Raw genomic sequence first — 22363 nt, 5'->3', positions numbered from 1 at the left:
TTTGATCCTTGCTTGCTTTGAACCTGTGTTATGAACTGTTTACCAATGCTGTAGGTCTGATAATGATTGTTAATGTGTATGCAATATTTTTGTGGCTGATGTGCATTGGACTGTTATGACTGAATCAGATTAGTATGCCATGAAGCTCTGAAATTCTGTTTTGAGTTTTCTCGATGCAGTAGCCTTGAACACGCATAGTACGTGTATGTATACATTGTTGAATGGAGTGATGATGTTTGATTCATGATGTGCAGGTTCGGAATTGTTTGGGGACTTAGGATGATGATGCTGGACCTGTTTTGACTGGCATGTGTACAGGCTACTTGCAAGTGTGGACATGGAGCTTTTTTTTTGGAAATATTATGAACTAAAGCTTGAAGACTTACATAGGAACATGAAGGTTTTAGGGATAGACTCGAGATGAATTTAAAATATGTACTCTGCACAGGATTTGTAATATTCAAGATTTGTAATGACAATGTTTTTTCCTTTCTTAGAATATGTAGGATTTTGGGCTTTTAGGAGTTGATTCAAGGTTTAATGGACACTGTGATGGATTGTAATGTATGGTTTTTGGTAATGAAATTTGTATGGAATTGTAATATGAATGTGAGAGTAGGAATTTTTTGTAATGAAAGTTGGATTATGGATGTAACTAAATGCAGTGACAAATGCTGGTGGTTTATTTCTAGAATAAAATGATGACTTTGTGTAATGTGATCCACCTTTTGATAGCTTGTAATGGTTGAACTCGTATTCGTACCTCACTGACTTTGAACGTGGAAAAAGTGGTTCCCTCCACTTTGTCCACTTTGACTTTCCACTTTTTCTTTATTTGAACTCTCTAGTTTTTCTTCAATTTTACTATGCTTGAACAAACCGATGAAATCTCTTAAGAAAGTCTTGAGGAGGATTTTGTTCAAGAGTCAAATCTTAGACACGCATCTTCATGTTTACCATGATCTTCAAAACTCCACACAAGTTCTAGCTTTTACCTTAAACTCCGGTTGTTGCCTTATATAGCCTTTGATTCATAAGAGTTTCAACCCGAATTCAAAGCTTTTAAAATGGAGCCCAATTGAAGGACTTGAATTATAAGGGGAAACAGAGCCACATCTCAAATGAAAGATGAATCAACATATTTAGCCAATTTCTCCAACGATCATAAGGCCCAAATCTCAAGACTTATCTGATAATCCTTCGCGTACAAAGTACCTTAATCCATGATCAATAGAAAACTCCGTTGAACAAGTCTGCATAGTGTAGAAACCCCGAACATTATGAAAACCTAGATCCCGTGCTTTGGTGTTTATTTGATGAATGAATGCAAAGACATGTTAATGCCCTAATGGAGGTATGTACATGAATGCAAAGCCTAAGCCAGATAAAAGTTAAAGGGTAGGACAAATTTGGGGTATGACACCCCGGAAGCCAATTTAAGATACGTCTTTCCCCTTTTTCACCTCCATTCCCATGATACTTTTCTCTGAAATCACATTCATCCTGGTGCACAGAAGACTCAAAACACACATAAAATAAGGAAATAACAAAAACGGAAATAACATAAAATAACTTAAAACGAAAGAACCTCCCCCACACTTGGACTTAACATTGTCCTCAATGTGTAAGCAAGCATAAGGGGGACTTACAGTGCTCACTGAGGCGGAGGTGGAGGGTTGATAGGGGGCCCACCACGAAGAAAATGAAATTTCACCAAAAATCAGCGCCCCTGCTTGACACGGCCGTGTCACGTGACACGGGTGGCCGTGTCAGGACTCTGCCTTCCTTCCAAAAATGAGTTTCAAAAAGAAATTCCTCCAGGGTTTGTGACACGGCCGTGTCACAGGACACGGGTGCCCGTGTCAGACCCCTGAATTCCTCCAAATTGAATTGTTTTCTCAACTCGCTTCTCGTTTCGTAAGAGACACACTGTTTGTACCTACAGAATAAAATGCAAAAACACATAAAACTTATTAAAAAGAAATCCCGTGGGTTGCCTCCCACGAAGCGCTTCGTTTAACGTCGCATGGACCGACGGTCCATTATCCTTTATTAGGGAGGGTACTTCCTCCTCCAAACCTGGTTGCTTGTCACCTCCGCAACCACGAACTCAGGAAGACGAAAAGCATGTACCACTTTTCTCTTCAAATCATTACCCACCTTCATCTCCTCGCCTTGATTTTCCTCTTTCTTCTTCTTCTTAACTTTTTGAATGAACTTAGGAATTATGACAGATGCATGCGATAAGGTCACCTCACAGACTATGCTTGAGACTTTTTCTAGGAGAGGTTTTGGACCTTTGCTCTCTCCTTCAGTTTTAATTGTGCCAACCAAAAGTTGATTATTTCCATTTACACTATGCTTATTGACTTCCAACACCTTCAATGTTACCTCTTCATCAAATGACTTTACCGTCAGTGTCCCTTTCTCGATATCAAAATTGCAGCGACTAGTAAGCAAAAATGGTCGACCGAGAAGGATAGGAGTTTCTTCATCTTCGGGAATGTCCATGATGTGGAAATCAACTGGAAAGATAAACTTACCGATCTCTACTAATACATCTTCAGCTATACCATATGAGTGCTTAATGGTGTGATCAGCAAATTTCAATTTTGTCTCACTCTCGCTTATCTTTCCAATGTCAAGCTTTTTGAAAATAGACAATGGCATTAAACTTACACTAGAACCAGAATCAATTAGCACCTTCTTGAACGTTCTATCATTGATAGTGCAAGGAATTGCCACTGCTCCAGGGTCTTTCTTCTTGGTTGGAATCCTCCTTTCTGGCGAGACTCTACCACACTTTTCGATTCTAACTTTTAGCTCATCTCCCACTTGTTTCTTCTTAGAAATTACCTCTTTCATAAATTTCTTGTACAAAGGAATATTCTCAAGTGCTTCAAAGAAAGGTAAGTTAATCTCTAACTTCTTGAACATTGCAGCAAACTTCTCAAAATCCTTCTCTTTCGAATCCTTCTTAGCCACTCTAGAGGGGAATGGTAATTTGACCACCAGTTTAGTTTCTTTCTTATTTTTCTCTTCCAGCGGCTTAACCGGTGATATCACTACTTCAGGCTCTTTCGGATTTTCTCTCATTTCTAGATCTACCTCTATGACTAAGTTGTCATCTATTTCCTCTTCTTCTTCAGGCTCTGGCGCTTTCTGACTTCTTGTTGTAACAACATTAATTTTTTCTTGGTTTTTCGGATTTGCCACAGTTGAGCTTGGAAGAGTACCTTGTGCCTGTAGAGTGAGATGCTGTGCTATCTGACCCACTTGAACTTCCAGATTTTTGATTGAAGCTGTTGTGTTCCTATGGTTGTTTCTTGTCTCTTCTTGAAACTGAGAACATTGTTCGGCTAGTCTCTCAATAGCTATTTCCCATTCTGCCTTCTGAGGAACTTGTTGTTGATCTTTCCATGAGAAGTTTGGGTGATTCTTCCATCCCGGATTATAGGTGTTTGAATAAGGACTGTTCTGCTTCAAGAACTTGATTTCTTCAATTTTTTGAGGAGTTGCAAAACAATACACAGTTTGGTGAGGGCCATTACAAATCTCACAACTGACCGTCTGAGCCGGTTGAACTTGAGCCACAGTTTGAGTCTCAATAGTCATCTTTTTCAATCTCCGCTCAACTTCCGCAGCTACCTGATCTTCTATTTTAACAACTTGCGTTGACAATTTCATATCCACTAATCCTTCAGGTTGGCTAACACTACGGTCATATAACTCCAAGTGTTCATTGGCCGCAATAGCTTCTATGATTTTTTTAACAACAGTGGCTGTTGAAAAGTTGGATGAGCCACCAGCTGCTGTGTCAATCAATTGCTTAGTCTTCATTTTAAGACCATTCAGAAAATTCTGCATTTGTTCAGTGACATCCATGTTGTGAGTTGGGCATGCCACCAACAACCTCTTGAATCTCTTATACGCATCTCCAAGTGATTCTCCTTCCTTCTGTTTAAAATTTACAATATCATACCTCTTACGGATATAAACAACAGCGAGAAAATACTCATTCAGAAAGGTTGACTCCATTTGTTGCCATATGATAATACTCCCAGCAGGTAATGAGTAGAACCACTCTTCAGCGTCATCCGCTAACGTGAATGGAAACATAACCAACTTCTTGGCTTCTTCAAAGTGTCCTTCTATCTTCAGAGATGTTGTCATAGTAAGAAACCTTTGTAAATGCTTATTAGCATCTTCATTTATTCTTCCTGAAAATGGTTTCTGAAGGATAGAAAAACACTTAGAAAGGGGGGGGGGTTTGAATAAGTGTAGCTTTAAAAACTTGACAGATAAAAATAAATTGCACAATTATTTTTATCCTGGTTCGTTGTTAACTAAACTACTCCAGTCCACCCCCGCAGAGATGATTTACCTCAACTGAGGATTTAATCCACTAATCGCACGGATTACAATGGTTCTCCACTTAGTCAGCAACTAAGTCTTCCAGAGTCTTCTGATCACACACTGATCACTCCAGAACAACTGCTTAGATACCCTCTAAGACTTTCTAGAGTATTCTGATCCACACGATCACTCTAGTTACAACCTGCTTAGATAACCTCTAAGACTTCCTAGAGTATTCTGATCCACACGATCACTCTAGTTCCTTACAACTTAATGTAATCAATTCTAAGAGTATTACAATTGCTTCTTAAAAGCTATAATCACAAACTGTGATATTTCTCTTAACGTTTAAGCTTAATCTCACTAATATATTACAACAGCAATGTAGTGAGCTTTGATGAAGATGAAGATTCTGAGCTTTGAATAGAACAGAGTTTCAGCAAGTTAATATGAGTTGTTTTATGCAGAATCGTTAACCTTGCTTCTCATCAGAACTTCATATTTATAGGCGTTGGAGAAGATGACCGTTGAGTGCATTTAATGCTTTGCGTGTTCCGTACAGCATCGCATTTAATGTTATACGCTTTTGTCAACTACCTCGAGCCTTGTTCACGCTGTGTCTACTGACGTTGCCTTTAGTAGCTTTTAACGTTCCTTTTGTCAGTCAGCGTAGCTTGCCACTTGTACTTCCTTCTGATCTGATGTTTGTGAATACAACGTTTGAATATCATCAGAGTCAAACAGCTTGGTGCAAAGCATCTTCTGATCTTCTGACCTTGAAGTGCTTCTGTGCGTGATACCATCAGAACTTCAGTGCTTCTGATCTCATGTTCTTCTGATGCTTCCATAGACCCATGTTCTAATTCTGCTTCGACCATCTTCTGATGTCTTGCCAGACCATGTTCTGATGTTGCATGCTGAACCCTTGAGACAAAGCTTCTGAGCGCTGAATTATGTATACTCTTTATATATTTCCTGAAAAGGAAATTGCATTGGATTAGAGTACCATATTATCTTAAGCAAAATTCATATTATTGTTATCATCAAAACTAAGATAATTGATCAGAACAAATCTTGTTCTAACAATCTCCCCCTTTTTGATGATGACAAAAACATATATAAATGATATGAATTTGCGATCAGAAAGAGCAGACGGCAAAAGACAAATTACATAGCTATAGCATAAGCATATGAATATGTCTCCCCCTGAGATTAACAATCTCCCCCTGAGATAAATAATCTCCCCCTGAAATAAATACTCGAAGAACTTTAATTAAAAGACTTCCCTGATTAATTCGGTAGAGACGATCACATAAGCTTCTGTCTTCAGAGAATTCATAGCTTCTGACTTCTGCTTCCATTGGACAGCTTCAGAACTAGAATTTCTTTAGATCTTCAGAACACTCACAGCTTCTGATTCCTGCTTCCATCTAGGACAGCTTCAGAACTTGAATTTCTTTGATCTTCAGAACATTCACAGCTTCTGATTTCTGCTTCCATTTAGGACAGCTTCAGAACTTGAATTTCTTTGATCTTCAGAACATTCACAGCTTCTGATTTCTGCTTCCCTCGGATAGCTTCAGAGCTTTGAATTTCTACCAACATCACTTCATGCTAGATTTGTATCAGAACATTGTTGAATGTACCAGAGCATCATCAGAGCATCTCTACATCCTGAAATGTTACAGAACAAAAACTAAACGACAAAAGTCAGCATGAACGAGTTAGAACATAAAATGTATATTCGAACACATGATATGTATTAGAGCCATATAGGCTAAAATAATGTATCAGAGCAAATAGAATTTTGTCAGAGCAAATAGACAAATATGGATCAAATTCTATTATCAGTGCTTCTGATTTATTCTTCTTTCTTGCTTCTGATTTCTGAAGCTTGATAGCACTTAGCTTGCTTCAGTTTCCATGAGCTTATTCTTTTTACAGAATAACACTTCTTATGGTTTTGCTTCTTGTGTTTGCTTTGAAGATTCTCTTCACTTCTTTATACCTGCAAAACACTTAAACCATATAGAACTTGCAGTTCTTGTTAGAAAATGTGTGGGAGCTTTACCCAGCAACTGATAGATTAATCAAATCATTTATCATTTATCTTCTCCCCCTTTTTGTCATAACATCAAAAAGCATAAGAGATTCAGATGCAAAGCAAGAGACAAAAGGAAAGAAACAAAAATAGCTTTTCATTGATTCCAACAAGAAAGATTACAAAAGAGGAATGCAGGAAAACAGATGCAATAAGGAAAGAAAACTACACAGACCAAAGGACTAAGATCCTAGCCTACGCAAAATCCGCGCCAGAACATCATGAATCCCGTCAGTGCTTGTAGCTTGCCTTGCCATGAAAGAGCGAAACTCAGCATTGGCTACTTCTTGCGCGTCCAAACGAGAAGCCAGCATAGCTTGATTCTGATGAAGAGCTTCCAAGGTCTCCATCAGAGCTGAGGTTTCACCAGAAGAAGAGGCACCTGAATTTCTGCCAAAAGGGACAGCAATCTCAGCAGGGTGATCTTCTGGGAGATCTTCAGCTTGTGCATCTTCCATTTCCTCATCTGAGTCTGACTCAGAAGTAGCCTTAGCATATTCTGGTTCAGGCAGCTCAGAAGTTCCATCTTCCAACGCTTGAAGAATAGCTGCTAGGTTTGTTGGAGGAGTAGGACCAGCAACTTCAGCAGGATAAACCACTACTGGAAAGACCATGTGAGGTGCTTTGTCAGAAGGATTCATTCTGAACCAGTTAAACAACCACTGAAAATCTCCAGTCAGCACAGGAAACCATGGTTTCCACACCACGATGTCTCTGCAGAGATTTTCTTCTTCCAACTCATCTGCAGGTATCTTCTTCTCAAGAACACTTCTGTTCCTGATGAGATGGTGATAGCTGCTTTCACCAGCTTCCAACCGAAGACCACGAATACCAGGAGCTTCAGACATGATCCTTCTCTGAGTGTCTGTAGCCCTAACCAGAAAATCCTGACGAAAGGTATCCCAAAGGTTGCTTGTAGCATACTCATCCAGATGGTTAAGGTGAGCAGCACCCAGAATCTCCAACCAGCCATTTACATCAGAATGTAAAAGCTCCAGATATGATTGAGTGGTAGGGGTTGGAGGGTTGACAGTGAACTTGGAGTCGGGAAGAACAACACTATAGGGATTAGGTGTTCTGGTGGGAAAAGGGTGTGAGAGAGATGAAGAAATATCTGATGGATGGGTTGAAGGAGAGGAGATATCAGATGGTGAAGAAGGTGGTTCCGAGAGGATGAATGAGGAGGAAGAGGTGGTGGAGGTCTTTGAAGAGGGAGGTGATTGAGGGGTACCATCAAGGGGTTGATACATACGTCTAGAGTAATTTCCAGACATCATAGCTTCAAACGGGTTCACTTTGAGAGGGTCATAGGTGATCCTTACTCTTTTTGGTTTGGTTTCTGGTTCAGCAGTTGCCTTTCTCTTTTGTTTCCGATCATTATCTTGATTCCCAGAGCTTGACGATGGATTCATGATGAAGTTGCAGATATTGGAAACTGCTAGGGTTTATGATATGAATGTAAAGAGAGAGAACGAAAAAGAAACTGAATGCAAAGTGAGAGAAATATAAGAGGGAAAAGAAACGTTTGAAGAATATAAAAAGAAAACTGAAAGAGAGTAAATGATGAAAAGCATTTAATGTTACGTGACGTGAGGAGAGATAATAATGACAAAAGACGTGATTTGCACAGTTACCTAAGTAGACGTCCCCTCAACTGCACGCACGCTTGTCCAGGAATAGTGAACACGTGTTTACCATCTGGATAGCCAGTTACAGCTGTTTTGCTTTTAAAGAGATTCTGAATCAACTTAGACAATGAAACGTTAGTAATAACTGAATCACAATTCTAATTGATTTCAATCAGAACTTCTTAAAAAAAAATTTCATTTCAGAAGATACCCATACATAAGAACTTCTCATCTTCTCATTCTGGGCTTGTTTCTGAAGACCCATTTTGTACCTATTATATTGAATCCATCTGGTCTAGGAACAAGATCCCAAACATCATTTCTTGTAAACTGATTCAGTTCTTCTTGCATAGCAATTATCCAGTCTGGATCTTCTAGAGCATGATCAACAGAAGTTGGCTCGATCAAAGATACAAGACCTAATTGACAGTCTGCATTGTTCTTAAGGAATGCTCTTGTTCTGATTAGATCATCCTTCTTTCCAAGAATGACATCTTCTGAATGACCAGAGATGAGTCTGGATGATCTTCTGACAGATGGTTCTTCAGAAATGCTTAGATTCTCCAGAGAAGCTGATACTTGATCTTCAGATTCTTTGCTTCTGAGAAGCTCTGCTTCTGATGCGTTGCTTCTTGGCTCAACAACTTCTGATATATCAATATCACAATCTGCAAAATTATCAAACTGCTTTGGTTTTTCAGAACCAAGCTTATCATCAAACCTGATATTGATTGATTCTTCCACAATCAATGTTTCAGTATTGTATACTCTGTAGCCTTTTGAGCGTTCAGAATATCCAAGAAGGAAACATTTTTGTGCTTTGGAATCAAACTTACCAAGATGATCTTTAGTGTTCAGAATAAAGCATACACATCCAAAAGGATGAAAATATGAAATGTTGGGCTTTTTATTCTTCCACAATTCATAAGGAGTCTTATTTAGAATAGGTCTGATAGAGATTCTATTCTGAATATAGCATGCAGTGTTTATTGCTTCTGCCCAGAAATGCTTAGCCATATTGGTTTCATTGATCATGGTTCTGGCCATTTCTTGCAGAGTCCTATTCTTTCGTTCTACAACTCCATTTTGCTGTGGAGTTCTAGGACAAGAGAAATCATGGGCAATACCATTTTCTTTGAAGAATTCTTCAAAGGATCTGTTCTCAAATTCACCACCATGATCACTTCTGACCTTTATGATTTTACACTCTTTTTCAGATTGAATCTGAATGCAGAAATCAAAGAACACTGAATGAGACTCATCCTTGTGTTTCAAGAATTTTACCCACGTCCAGCGGCTATAATCATCTACGATGACTAATCCATATTTCTTCCCTCTGACAGATGCTGTTTTGACTGGGCCAAACAGATCAATGTGCAAGAGTTCTAATGGCCTTGAGGTAGAAACAACATTCTTGGACTTGAATGCAGGTTTGGAGAACTTGCCCTTCTGACATGCTTCACAAAGAGCATCTGATTTGAATTTCAGATTAGGGAGTCCTCTGACAAGATCCAGTTTGTTAATCTGAGAAATCTTTCTCAAACTAGCATGACCTAATCTTCTGTGCCAGACCCACTGCTCTTCTGAAACAGACATAAGACAAGTCACCTTCTGACTCATAAGATCTTGCAGATCTGTCTTATAAATGTTGTTCTTCCTCTTGCCTGTAAATAGGATTGAGCCATCCTTCTGATTTACAGCCTTGCAAGACTTTTGATTAAAGATTATATCATAACCATTGTCACTCAATTGACTGATAGATAAGAGGTTATGCGTTAATCCTTCTACAAGAAGTACATTAGAAATGGAAGGAGAGTTACCAGACTTTATAGTTCCAGAGCCAATTATCTTGCCCTTCTGATCTCCTCCAAACTTGACTTCTCCTCCAGACTTAAGCACCAGGTCTTGGAACATAGACCTTCTTCCTGTCATGTGTCGTGAGCATCCAGAGTCCAGGTACCACGACATGTTGTGCTTTGTCCTTTTTGCAGCCAAGGATATCTGCAATAGGAATAATCTTATCCTTAGGTACCCACATTTTCTTGGGTCCTTTCTTGTTAGATTTTCTCAAGTTCTGATTGAACTTGGGTTTAACATTGTAAGCAATAGGAGGAACAGCATGATAATTTTTAATGCGAGTTTCATGATATTTCCTAGGTTGTGTCACATGCTTTTTGGTGTGTGTTATGTGAAAACTTTGAGCATGTGAAGTGTGCCTAATATCATGGGAGTGGCCATACTTGAACTGATCATACAATGGCTTGTATGTGAATTTCATTTCATCAACAGGTTCAAGTTTGTATGGGGTTTCACCCTCAAAACCAATGCCGACTCTTTTGTTTCCAGACACAGCATATATCATAGAAGCTAGCTGACTTCTGCCAATACTTCTAGATAAGAACTTCCTGAAACTTAAATCATATTCTTTCAGAATATGGTTTAGACTAGGAGTGGATTTTTCTGAATCAGAAGGAGATCCAACATTATTGGATAATTTTAAAAGTTTTTCTTTTAATTCAGAATTCTCCAACTCAAGCTTCTTTGTTTCAAATTTAAATAGCTTTTTCAGCTCTTTGTATTTGAGACAAATCTGAGACTTGAATTCCAGAAGTTCAGTTAGACCGGAAACTAACTCATCTCTAGTAAGTTCAGAAAATACCTCTTCAGAATCTGATTCTGATGTAGATTCTGATCCGTCATCTTCTGTCGCCATCAGCGCACAGTTAGCCTGCTCATCTTCAGAGTCTGAATCATCTTCTGACTCATCCCAGGTTGCCATAAGACCTTTCTTCTTATGAAACTTCTTCTTGGGATTTTCCTTCTGAAGTTTTGGACATTCATTCTTGAAGTGTCCAGGCTCATTGCATTCATAGCACATGACCTTCTTCTTGTCAAATCTTCTGTCATCAGAAGATTCTCCACGTTCAAATTTCTTTGAACTTCTGACGCCTCTGAACTTCCTTTGCTTGTTCTTCCAGAGTTGATTTAGCCTTCTGGAGATCAAGGACAGTTCATCTTCTTCTTCAGATTCTGATTCTTCAGGATCTTCTTCTCTAGCCTGAAAAGCGTTAGTGCATTTCATGATATTGGATTTTAATGCAATAGACTTACCTTTCTTTTGAGGCTCATTTGCGTCCAGCTCTATTTCATGGCTTCTCAAGGCACTGATAAGCTCTTCCGGAGAAACTTCATTCAGATTCTTTGCAATCTTGAATGCAGTCACCATAGGACCCCATCTTCTGGGTAAGCTTCTGATGATCTTCTTTACATGATCAGCCTTGGTGTATCCCTTGTCAAGAACTCTCAATCCAGCAGTAAGAGTTTGAAATCTTGAAAACATCTTTTCAATGTCTTCATCATCCTCCATCTTGAAGGCTTCATACTTCTGGATTAAAGCGAGAGCTTTAGTCTCCTTGACTTGAGCATTTCCTTCATGAGTCATTTTCAAGGACTCATATATGTCATAGGCCGTTTCCCTGTTAGATATCTTCTCATACTCAGCATGAGAGATAGCATTCAGCAAAACAGTTCTGCATTTATGATGATTCCTGAAAAGCTTCTTCTAATCATCACTCATTTCTTGCCTTGTCAGCTTTACGCCACTGGCATTTACTGGATGTTTGTAACCATCCATCAGAAGATCCCATAGATCACCATCTAGACCAAGAAAGTAACTTTCCAGTTTATCTTTCCAGTATTCAAAGTTTTCACCATCAAATACCGGCGGTCTAGTATAACCATTGTCACCGTTGTGTTGCTCAGCAGAGCCAGATGTAGGTGTAGACTTTGCATTTTCATCAGCCATCTTTTACTGAAGCGTTTTTCTCTTCCTGAATCTTTTCTAAACACGGTTAAGTGCTTGCACCTTAGAACCGGCGCTCTGATGCCAATTGAAGGATAGAAAAACACTTAGAAAGGGGGGGGGGGTTTGAATAAGTGTAGCTTTAAAAACTTGACAGATAAAAATAAATTGCACAGTTATTTTTATCCTGGTTCGTTGTTAACTAAACTACTCCAGTCCACCCCCGCAGAGATGATTTACCTCAACTGAGGATTTAATCCACTAATCGCACGGATTACAATGGTTCTCCACTTAGTCAGCAACTAAGTCTTCCAGAGTCTTCTGATCACACACTGATCACTCCAGGAACAACTGCTTAGATACCCTCTAAGACTTTCTAGAGTATTCTGATCCACACGATCACTCTAGTTACAACCTGCTTAGATAACCTCTAAGACTTCCTAGAGTATTCTGATCCACACGATCACTCTAGTTCCTTACAACTTAATGTAATCAATTCTAAGAGTATTACAATTGCTTCTTAAGAGCTATAATCACAAACTGTGATATTTCTCTTAACGTTTAAGCTTAATCTCACTAATATATTACAACAGCAATGTAGTGAGCTTTGATGAAGATGAAGATTCTGAGCTTTGAATAGAACAGAGTTTCAGCAAGTTAATATGAGTTGTTTTGTGCAGAATCGTTAACCTTGCTTCTCATCAGAACTTCATATTTATAGGCGTTGGAGAAGATGACCGTTGAGTGCATTTAATGCTTTGCGTGTTCCGTACAGCATCGCATTTAATGTTATACGCTTTTGTCAACTACCTCGAGCCTTGTTCACGCTGTGTCTACTGACGTTGCCTTTAGTAGCTTTTAACGTTCCTTTTGTCAGTCAGCGTAGCTTGCCACTTGTACTTCCTTCTGATCTGATGTTTGTGAATACAACGTTTGAATATCATCAGAGTCAAACAGCTTGGTGCAAAGCATCTTCTGATCTTCTGACCTTGAAGTGCTTCTGTGCGTGATACCATCAGAACTTCAGTGCTTCTGATCTCATGTTCTTCTGATGCTTCCATAGACCCATGTTCTGATTCTGCTTCGACCATCTTCTGATGTCTTGCCAGACCATGTTCTGATGTTGCATGCTGAACCCTTGAGACAAAGCTTCTGAGCGCTGAATTATGCATACTCTTTATATATTTCCTGAAAAGGAAATTGCATTGGATTAGAGTACCATATTATCTTAAGCAAAATTCATATTATTGTTATCATCAAAACTAAGATAATTGATCAGAACAAATGTTGTTCTAACAGTTTCTTCTCCAGCTGTCGAATTGTTGCTGGGTGTAGCTGAAAGTGAGCAACATCGACCGGTTGATTTACAATTGTCATCCGGCCAGCTGGTGCATTTGCTCCACCATAATCACCTAACAGCCTTTCTACGGGAGTTGCCATCGTTTCAGCCTCCGAATCTGAATGCTCAGAATGAATAGAGAGAATTTCCTCGTTCTCAGATTCCGAAGCTGTCAGAATGTCTTCTAACGCTTCCAGTCGTTCTTGCTTCGCTTTTAGAAGCCTAGCTCGCAATGATCGTTCTGGCTCTACGTCAAAAATAAATTCTGCTGAGGCCTTACCTCGCATACAAAGATTAGACGATTATAAGTAATAAGCAAATGAAATATCAGACAAATAAAAAAATATAACAATTTTAGTTGCAGAGCAACAAAAATTCAATTGAACTATTCTTCAACTTATAATTTGGCAGTCCCCGGCAACAGCGCCAAAAACTTGACCGGTAAAATAGCTAGTGTACTATTTTTTTACCGATGTAGTAATAATAGAGTAAATTCCCCAAGTATTGAACTCGCGGACTGCGTAGGAATTATATGTTTCAGAACAGTGCAATGGAATAAAAAGTCATCGGGGTGTTTGGTTTTTATGTTTAATTTAAATAACAGCTTATGCAAAACGAAAGAGTTAAAAAGGTTTGACTAATGAAAATATGCGGAGACAAGTTAGGATAGATGTATGAATCACTCTGTAACGAAATAATTACCAATTGACAGATTAACTGACGAAATTCTCAACTACCAATGCCGAACATTGATTTTTCCTAATTCCTTAGTGAAAAACTTCTTGAGATTAAAACTATCTTCTCATTCCTGATCACGATAATTTTATACCAAGATTCTATAAGACATAGCCCGGATAAAATGATCGCTATTCATCAAACCCTTATTCCTAAGTGATTATCAGTGATAACGTTATGATTAAAAAGCATTGAGTCGTTTTGTCGGACCAAGATCCCAATCGTAAATCAACAATATACTTTCCAATATAATGAAGCAATAAGAACTTTTAATCATAAACTGAATTTCATAAAGATAATCTGAAAACAACGGTAAATATAATTCGTTACATCACATGATCCAGGGACATCACCTTAACAAGTAATAGTTTAGCTACTCATAGCAATTGTCAAAATAACAGAAATTAAAAATGAAGACATTACAATAAGATGAATAGGAATTGATCTTCAATCGCTGATGCTCTTGAAGTTTTCTTCGCTTCAAACCCTAGTGCTTCCAATCCTCTTTTCACGTTCTCCGACCGTCAAAAAGTGGTTTTTTTTCTTTCCAAACAGTGACTAAATATCTCTCAGCAATTATTCTCCTCCGAAAAGTCCATAATGCCCTTCCTTAAGTGACTGATTCCAAGAGTTGAAAACAACACTTTTTCTGCGCGCACGTCTGACACGGCCGTGTCACGGGACACGGGTGGCCGTGTCAGATCTCTGACTTCTTGGCTTTTAAAAATTTCAATCATTTCCCTTCAGCAAGTGTGACACGGCCGTGTCACATGACACGGGTGGCCGTGTCACAGCTCTGTCTTGCCAAAAACCACTTTTTCTTGTCTCGAATCGTGTCTTGTATCTGCATAACTTAAAACACTACCAACACAAGATCAAAAGCAATGGAAAAACGACAGAAACTAGAAAAGATAACACACCAAATTCAAATACAAAGATAAACAAAACTAATCAAGAACTGGACTAAAACGACTTAAAATACCACCGAATGAAGTGCTTTTCCATTGATTCGAACATAGGAACAAGGTGAAATTGGTGGCCGATCAGTGCCAATCTTTTTGGTTATCTACTAAAAGAAATTGGCCATATATCAACGACTATTTATTATGACTACAAATAAAAATGTAGGTATATATAAAATATACCTACATATCTTTAATAGCTAGTTGGTAAAGGTGTCATTTACTAGCAACCTCTAAAATTTGTTGTCAACTACAATAATAACATACTTAATTCCATGGGTATAGGCATTATATAGTAAAACATGATTTTTTATAAATTACAAAATATAAGATTTATTATTATTATTATTATTATTATATTTTTATCGATGAAAAATCAATCAATGATAAATATTTTCCTTACAATTACCAAAATATATACAATTAATAAATATTTTGTTTTGCATTATTTTATTATTGACCATGAGAATCGTCTTCCTTTTTAATCTTAGAAGTTACTCAACAACTCTCAACTTGTCTAACAACTCTAATAGAGTTTTGTCCATATTATTCCTATTTCTTTAAAGGATATATATATATATATATATATATATATATATATATATATATATATATATATATATAGAGAGAGAGAGAGAGAGAGATGGAGAGAGATAGAGAGAGAGGAACAATGAGGGAGAACCCCTAAAAAAAATTAAAGTATCGAGGCACAAGTAGTGCCCAAAAAACAAAAGATTATAAAAACCAAGGAACTAAAGAGATACAACACCAATGATAATTGATAACACCAAAACACATCGTATATTTGACTCGATTTTTATGTGTTTTATTATTGTTTTATTTCTATTTCTTGCACTATGTTGGTATTTTGTCTGTATTTCAGGTAGTTGACCAAATGGGAGTCATTTGCGAAGAAACAAAGCAATTCAAGCGGAAAACAAAGAAGAAAGGGCATTTTACACTTAAGGCGACTACCATGGCATTCACCACAGAGGTGTCCATGAGTGGCCCACGCACTAACTATTACAAGACCTAGTCTAGCCTATTTTGTAGGCTAGCGTTCGCCATGAAGGGTGTGACGGTCGCCACACTGAAGAAATGAGCAGAAGTTGAATTTGGGCTTTAATTGGTCACCAATTCACCTAAGTCTTTCCTAAATTCTCTCCCACGAATCCAACAACTTCCCTATGATATTTTAGGTCTTTAAAACTCTATAAATAGGCCTTTTAGCTTCACTTTTAATTATCCAAGCTTAGTACAAACTTAAGCCATATACTTTTAAATTTGTAAGCCTTAACCTTTCACATCGGAAGGTTATCGCACTGTCGATTGAGTCTGTATCAAGTTTGGAGCAACCTTTAATCTTGCTGCTATTTTATTTTCCGCATTCAAGTCTTTTTATTGATTTTCTTCTTGTACCAGATTATCGCTTCTTCGGAGCAAGTTTTTATTTAATTCAGCTTTATTTATATTCGGTCTATTTACTTTATTTACACGTTTATTTTATCTCACTTCTTTATTTATCATTATGTTTAATTTCATCTTCCAAACAAAACCTTCTTCTTTTACCGTAATCATGTCCAGTTAAATTATTGGTGCTGGAATGTGAGGACCTTCGATTAAACGATACTCTGTTTATTATTTCTTATGATTGATACCATGGACTGTTTTGGTTTTTGTACAATTTTTATTAATTTAATTTGGCCGACTATTACAAAAGTAAAGTCGTGAATACATCAGATAAGATCGAAAGCATTTCGATACTTAGATTAAAATTGATTTGTTTTTGTTTAACAATTACCGCGGAAGTACTTTGTTGATTAATTAGGAAAGTTTGATATTTTTAGAAAATGATTTTAAAACTATTTGCGGACGCATTTATAGGTTTAGGATCCGGTTATCCGAGCGAAAGCCAGAAACCCTTTTAAGTTAAACTTTCAAACCAAAATCACTTTTCAATGGAGTAAAAGATTGAATTCCTTAAAAATGGATTTACTACCTTAGCACAGACGCAACTTGGGAATGTGACAAACTCAATAAATATTAGAGAGTAAAATCCGGTTCTGAATACGTGAGAGCGACAGTTCCTGTTCATTAATTCTTTTTCAAAGTAGAAAATATTGCCCGATATGTAATCCTATTTAGAAATAATAAGAATATTGTTTGGTTAACGAGAATCACATTCCAACATTATTATTCCATATTTATTAAAAGTTTATTACTTTATTTTCCGGTCCATTTCAAACCCTCTAACGACCGCCTTAGATAAATACCGTAGCAATAGTAAAGATAGATTGACCGTTTGATCTCGGTGGGTTCGATAATATTTTATATTACTCCGATACATTTTGTATACTTGCGGATATACACGATCAATAATCAAAAGGAAAAATCAAGGGAGGCCAAAGCAACCATGAACCCACCTAAGCACACAAGTGTTAGACGGCTAGACCTTATCTAGAGGGGGTGAATAGATCCCTTAAATTCGAAAATACAAGTTTTAAATTTTTTGAAAAGAGTTTAAACTTTGGCATTCAGAAATTCCGTGTTTAAATTAAAAGTCGTCTAAACTGAATAAGTTATTGGAACTCGGATATGCGTTATCGTATATGGTATGACAATTAGACAATTAAAGTTAACAATTGAATTCTCAAATTAATAGTTCAAGTATCCACAAGCTAATCAATTTCTGACCAATTTAAAACAAAAAATAGTCAAGTGTCAAATTATCGAACACTTGGTGTGCGTTTGATTTTTCAGAAATTTCTTTCTAGTTTATTGATACTCAATTCCTCTTACAATCAAAGTGACTGCAAGAATATCAACAATTATCAAAATAATTTCTAGAAATTTACTACGAATCAATCACTCGATCAATATATTTTAACAATTTGATAATGAAAATTTAATTGCAAGAGAAATAAAGAGATAGAGAGAGAGGACACGAGGGGTTGTTTAGGCAATTCACCGATCGTCCTTGCTACGACTATGCTGTCCCCGAATTCCAATTTAGAATTGAGATATCAATCTTACTATGCAATTTTTTTTTTAACCATAATGTCGTTCACATCCCACATAGTGAGAATTCCACTAGATCTACAATGTTTATGCTTCAAGTAATTCTCTCAGCTACAAAATCTCCTACATAATCCTTATTATATAACTACTTAAATATAATAAGGATTTCTAAATCAACTATAAATATCCAGATTTCTAAATCTCTAGAAGTTTTTCAAACCAAACCTTTAATCTTTCAACAACATGCAATCCTTTAATAGTATAAATTGCTCCTTTAGATCCCCTATGATTTAGATCTTCTATAAAATCCTCCAACTCTTTTGAAAAAGAAAAAGTATCTACTATTTCTCTTAGGACTTAAATCCTCAACTGAGTTTCTTAAAAGAAACACTACAAACAAATTTATAGTTGCATCCTTTTAACTAGAATAAAACTCAAGAAAGTTTAATTCAAAATGTGCTTTGAGAAACTTTTAAGAGAGGGTTTATGTGTGAGAAAGAGAGTAGAGAAAATAAATGAATATTTGAATGAATGAAAATAATAAATGAGAGTCCTATTTATACAATCAAGACTTAAACATTTGTTGAAACTAATGTAAAAATGATTAAACTATTTGATTCAATAAAAGTACGAGTCAAATCCTTCTCTTCAAAATGAAATATATGTTTTTGAGACTGTAAATCGAGTCACATAAAGACATTCTTAATTCTTATGATTATGATGAACTTGATTCAATTCAAAATATGTCAGATTCAATTCACTTGAATCGATTCATAATTCGATCCAAGTAAACAAAAAGATTCATTTGTTAAAATAACTTGGCTTATTCAAATCAAACTTGAATCATGATTTAGTTCACTAGAATATATTCATGATTTGATTCATGTATAACCATTTGATCAAGTTTTCAAAACAAAATGATTCAATTCTAAGAAAACCATGAATTAATTCATATAAACAAAACCAATATCAAACTCTCAAAAACTTTAAGATTCGATTCTCACAATTGTGAAAATTGATTCAAATGACTATAATAGATTTAATATCAGAGTTTTATGCATAAAATCATTTTAAAAAACTTATATAATGAAATCGCCTTATTACACCAATATTTTCATTTAAAAAACACCAATATTTAATTGTTGTCCTTTACCTCCCCGACCCAATTAGAAATCATCTCTGTTTTCTTTTTTTTTCCTCTCTTTCCATTTTTTATTCCTCCTTTCAGTTCAATGATTCCATACCCTTCTATTTTCTCACAAACCGCCCTCTTTATCCTCATCTCACAATCATAAAGTCCTCACGAGGCCATAAATACATAAAATATATTATTGTAAAGATATTATTATTATTATTATTTTTTAGTTTATAAACATATTAAAAAAATTCTCAAATAATTCAAAAAATCTAAAAATCAATTAAATTTTTTAATTAAAAAAATATGCAAACTAAACTTACTTATTTAAATGGGCCTTTTTAATAGGGCAAAGGCTAAATGGGTTAAAAATGGCCCAATTGTAACCGAGCCCATCTTCAATTTAGGGTTTTCCATTTTGTCTTCTTCTTTACTGTATAGACAAACTGAAATATTTCCCAACTCCGACACCACGAAACAGTTTCTACAATGGCCATCTTCAAGGTAAATCCAATCAACAAATTTTCCACCATAACCTCATTTTTATTTTCATTCGTTGATTGACACCAATACCATTTTCTCATTCATGTTTCTCAATTTCATTTGATTACAGTTATTTGCTTTTTTTTGTTTTTTTCAATTTTTTTCTCAAAAATTATATTTTTATGATGCATTGAAGAGTTTATACTGATGGGTATTTCGTTTTTATTGTTGTTGTTGTTGTGATGAATCAGTATCACCAGTACCAGGTTGTGGGTAGAGGTCTTCCCACTGAAACTGATGAACATCCTAAGATCTACAGGATGAAATTGTGGGCCACCAATGAGGTGCGTGCCAAATCCAAGTTCTGGTATGTCACAACCTTAAACCGACGTAAATGTTCTGTTTTGTATTCTATATGTTGGCATGTTTTTGCACTGCTCTTTTTGAGTGTGATGAAAATGTTGGGTCTGTTGATTAATTAATAATTTGCATTTTTTTTTTTGTTTCTGTAAAGGGTTAGCAGTGATTATGTTTCTGTTTTGAATTATTGTAGGTATTTTTTGAGGAAGCTGAAAAAGGTCAAGAAAAGCAATGGGCAAGTTCTTGCCATCAACGAGGTATGCAATTCAATTGTTTGATGTTTTGCTGTGGATTTATGTGGCTTTTGACATCAACTGATTGTTAGTAATATGATAGGATTCATATGATTGTGAACCAGTTTTATTTTGCAAAATTTAGTGTAACATCTATAGTGAAGAAGACTGGAAAATCTTACTTAAGGCAGTTTTGATGATTGATATGCGGAGAAGGCTTATAGAAGGTCTAATAAGACGTGTAGATTATAAGTAAGGTAGTCAACTTGTTGGACGTGTTTGGTTCCGCGGTGAAGAAAATGGATTTTGAGTGAATTGATTATGGTTAAAAGTGAGTTAAAGATAAAGTGATTTATGTTAGATAAATTGCTGCAAAAATGAGTCAAGCAGTAAGGTTTAGTGTAAAAATTACATTTAGACTCAAAAGCTACAAATCATAGCTTCAAGTAGAATCCATTATGGAAAGCATAATCAGTTCTATTCGAGGGTAACCAAATGTGTTAAAATCAATTCTACACATCCAGAAACAATTCTAGGTGCTGCAAATGTAAAACCAACATACACGTAATGCGAGATTCAGTTAAAATATTAAGAGGGGTTTATAATTAAATTACGTATTTAGAAATGATTTATAACAGGATATTTTGGCGTTCGATCAATGTAGTGTATACTTAGTCGACAAAGACTCTTTCTTTTGTTGTTTATAAACATTGGAAATAACGATTCAATGTAGTTTTCTCAATACTTGTTGAGGAAGATTTGATTTGAGGAAAGTTTATATTTAGAGGGTTTTATATTTAGTTTTTTCAATACCTGATACATCCTACACATTTATGTCTCTGTTTCTCCTATTGAAGAATATGAAACTAATTAGAGTACTTCGCCATCTGTTTTCTTCGGTATTAATCTTTCAATATTTCATCACATTTTCCCTTTCTTAATACAAGTCTGTGGTTAGGACTAACGAGGGCAGAAAAATTGTAAAATTTATAGGAACTCTAGAATTTGTTATGAAAGAAGGCTTTAAGCATGATGGGTCTCTGGCAACAGATGTTTAATTTACACATATATATTGGGAAATGTTGATAGGGATCGAACGCGTTAGTACCAATTTCCTGGTTTTTTAGTGTTAAAATTCTAGAGTTTTATTGCAGAGAATGATGTATACTTTTTGCTTATTCAGATTTATGAGAAAAACCCTACCAAGATTAAGAATTATGGAATTTGGCTGCGATACCAGAGTCGGACAGGATATCACAACATGTACAAGGAATACCGCGATGTTACACTAAATGGCGCTGTTGAATCCATGTACAATGAAATGGCATCCCGTCATAGAGTCAGGCATCCATGCATTCAGATCATCAAGACCGCTACGATCCCAGCCAACCTTTGCAAAAGGGAAAGCACTAAGCAGTTTCACAACTCTAAAATCAAGTTCCCCTTGGTGTTCAAGAAGATTAGGCCCCCAACCAGGAAGCTCAAGACGACATACAAGGCAACAAAACCAAACATGTTTATGTAATTCTCGGTTAATTACATATTCTGCTTGGTGTTTTGAAGCTGTTTGATTCGTTATAAGCATAGGAAGAGGTTTTTGTGAAGGTGAATCACATAGTAACAAGCTCTGGATATTGAGTTTTGGAATTTTGGTGTCTTGTTTTGATTGTTATTTTATTTTGCTTATCATTGAGGATTTGTTCAGAGTTGGTTTTGAATCTAGAGATTTCATTTTGACATGAATAAATGTTTTTCATTATGTTTTTATTTTGAAGTTTTTCTTTTGGTGACTTGAAAGCAGGCTGTTTGTAGGCACAGCACAACTCATGAAACACATGAATATGACAAGTGAAAATTTGAGAGTCAAATAATGACCTATGCCAATAGAATTGAGCTAGTGTTAAATGAGTAATTCAAACGTCATAGTCTCAAGAAAAAAAGTCCTAATTTTTTTTTTTAGGATTTTGATCTATGATTTAATTAAGATGACTTTCTTGAAAACAACACCGACATTATCCTTATATGGTCATGTCTTATTGTGCACATTAAGCTAATTCATTTTCTTGTGTTTGGAGTCATGGACTAAAACAGAAAATATGTTGTTTCCATCTTGAGCAAATTCTAAAAGATGGGTCCTTTTATAATTTCCATACAAAAATATTCCACCAACTTGAAAAACCTAATTGTAGTATGCAAGCCCATAAATGCATG

At 36.2% G+C, this 22363-nt stretch overlaps 1 protein-coding gene across 1 annotated transcript; it reads left to right on the top strand.

Moving 5' to 3' along the window:
* The first annotated feature begins 19440 nt into the window (after positions 1 to 19440).
* On the top strand, positions 19441 to 21949 carry LOC131662491 (large ribosomal subunit protein eL20-like). The gene is made up of 4 exons (XM_058932284.1): positions 19441 to 19580; positions 19811 to 19926; positions 20113 to 20176; positions 21336 to 21949. Exons 1-4 carry the CDS (start codon positions 19566 to 19568, stop codon positions 21675 to 21677), a joined length of 537 nt encoding a protein of 178 aa, XP_058788267.1. The 5' UTR covers positions 19441 to 19565; the 3' UTR covers positions 21678 to 21949.
* Positions 21950 to 22363: the final 414 nt, after the last annotated feature.

The sequence above is a fragment of the Vicia villosa genome, linkage group LG3 (assembly GCF_029867415.1).
Source record: "Vicia villosa cultivar HV-30 ecotype Madison, WI linkage group LG3, Vvil1.0, whole genome shotgun sequence".
NCBI lineage: Eukaryota > Viridiplantae > Streptophyta > Magnoliopsida > Fabales > Fabaceae > Vicia > Vicia villosa.
The sequence above is the reverse complement of the archived record's forward strand: the minus strand, read 5'-3'. Positions and strand labels throughout refer to the sequence as shown.

Excerpts from the sequence above, each read along its gene's own strand:
- LOC131662491 (XM_058932284.1), top strand. Across the intron at positions 19,927-20,112 it reads CGTGCCAAATCCAAGTTCTG|GTATTTTTTGAGGAAGCTGA; the intron begins GTATGTCACAAC and ends GAATTATTGTAG. Across the intron at positions 20,177-21,335 it reads AAGTTCTTGCCATCAACGAG|ATTTATGAGAAAAACCCTAC; the intron begins GTATGCAATTCA and ends TTGCTTATTCAG.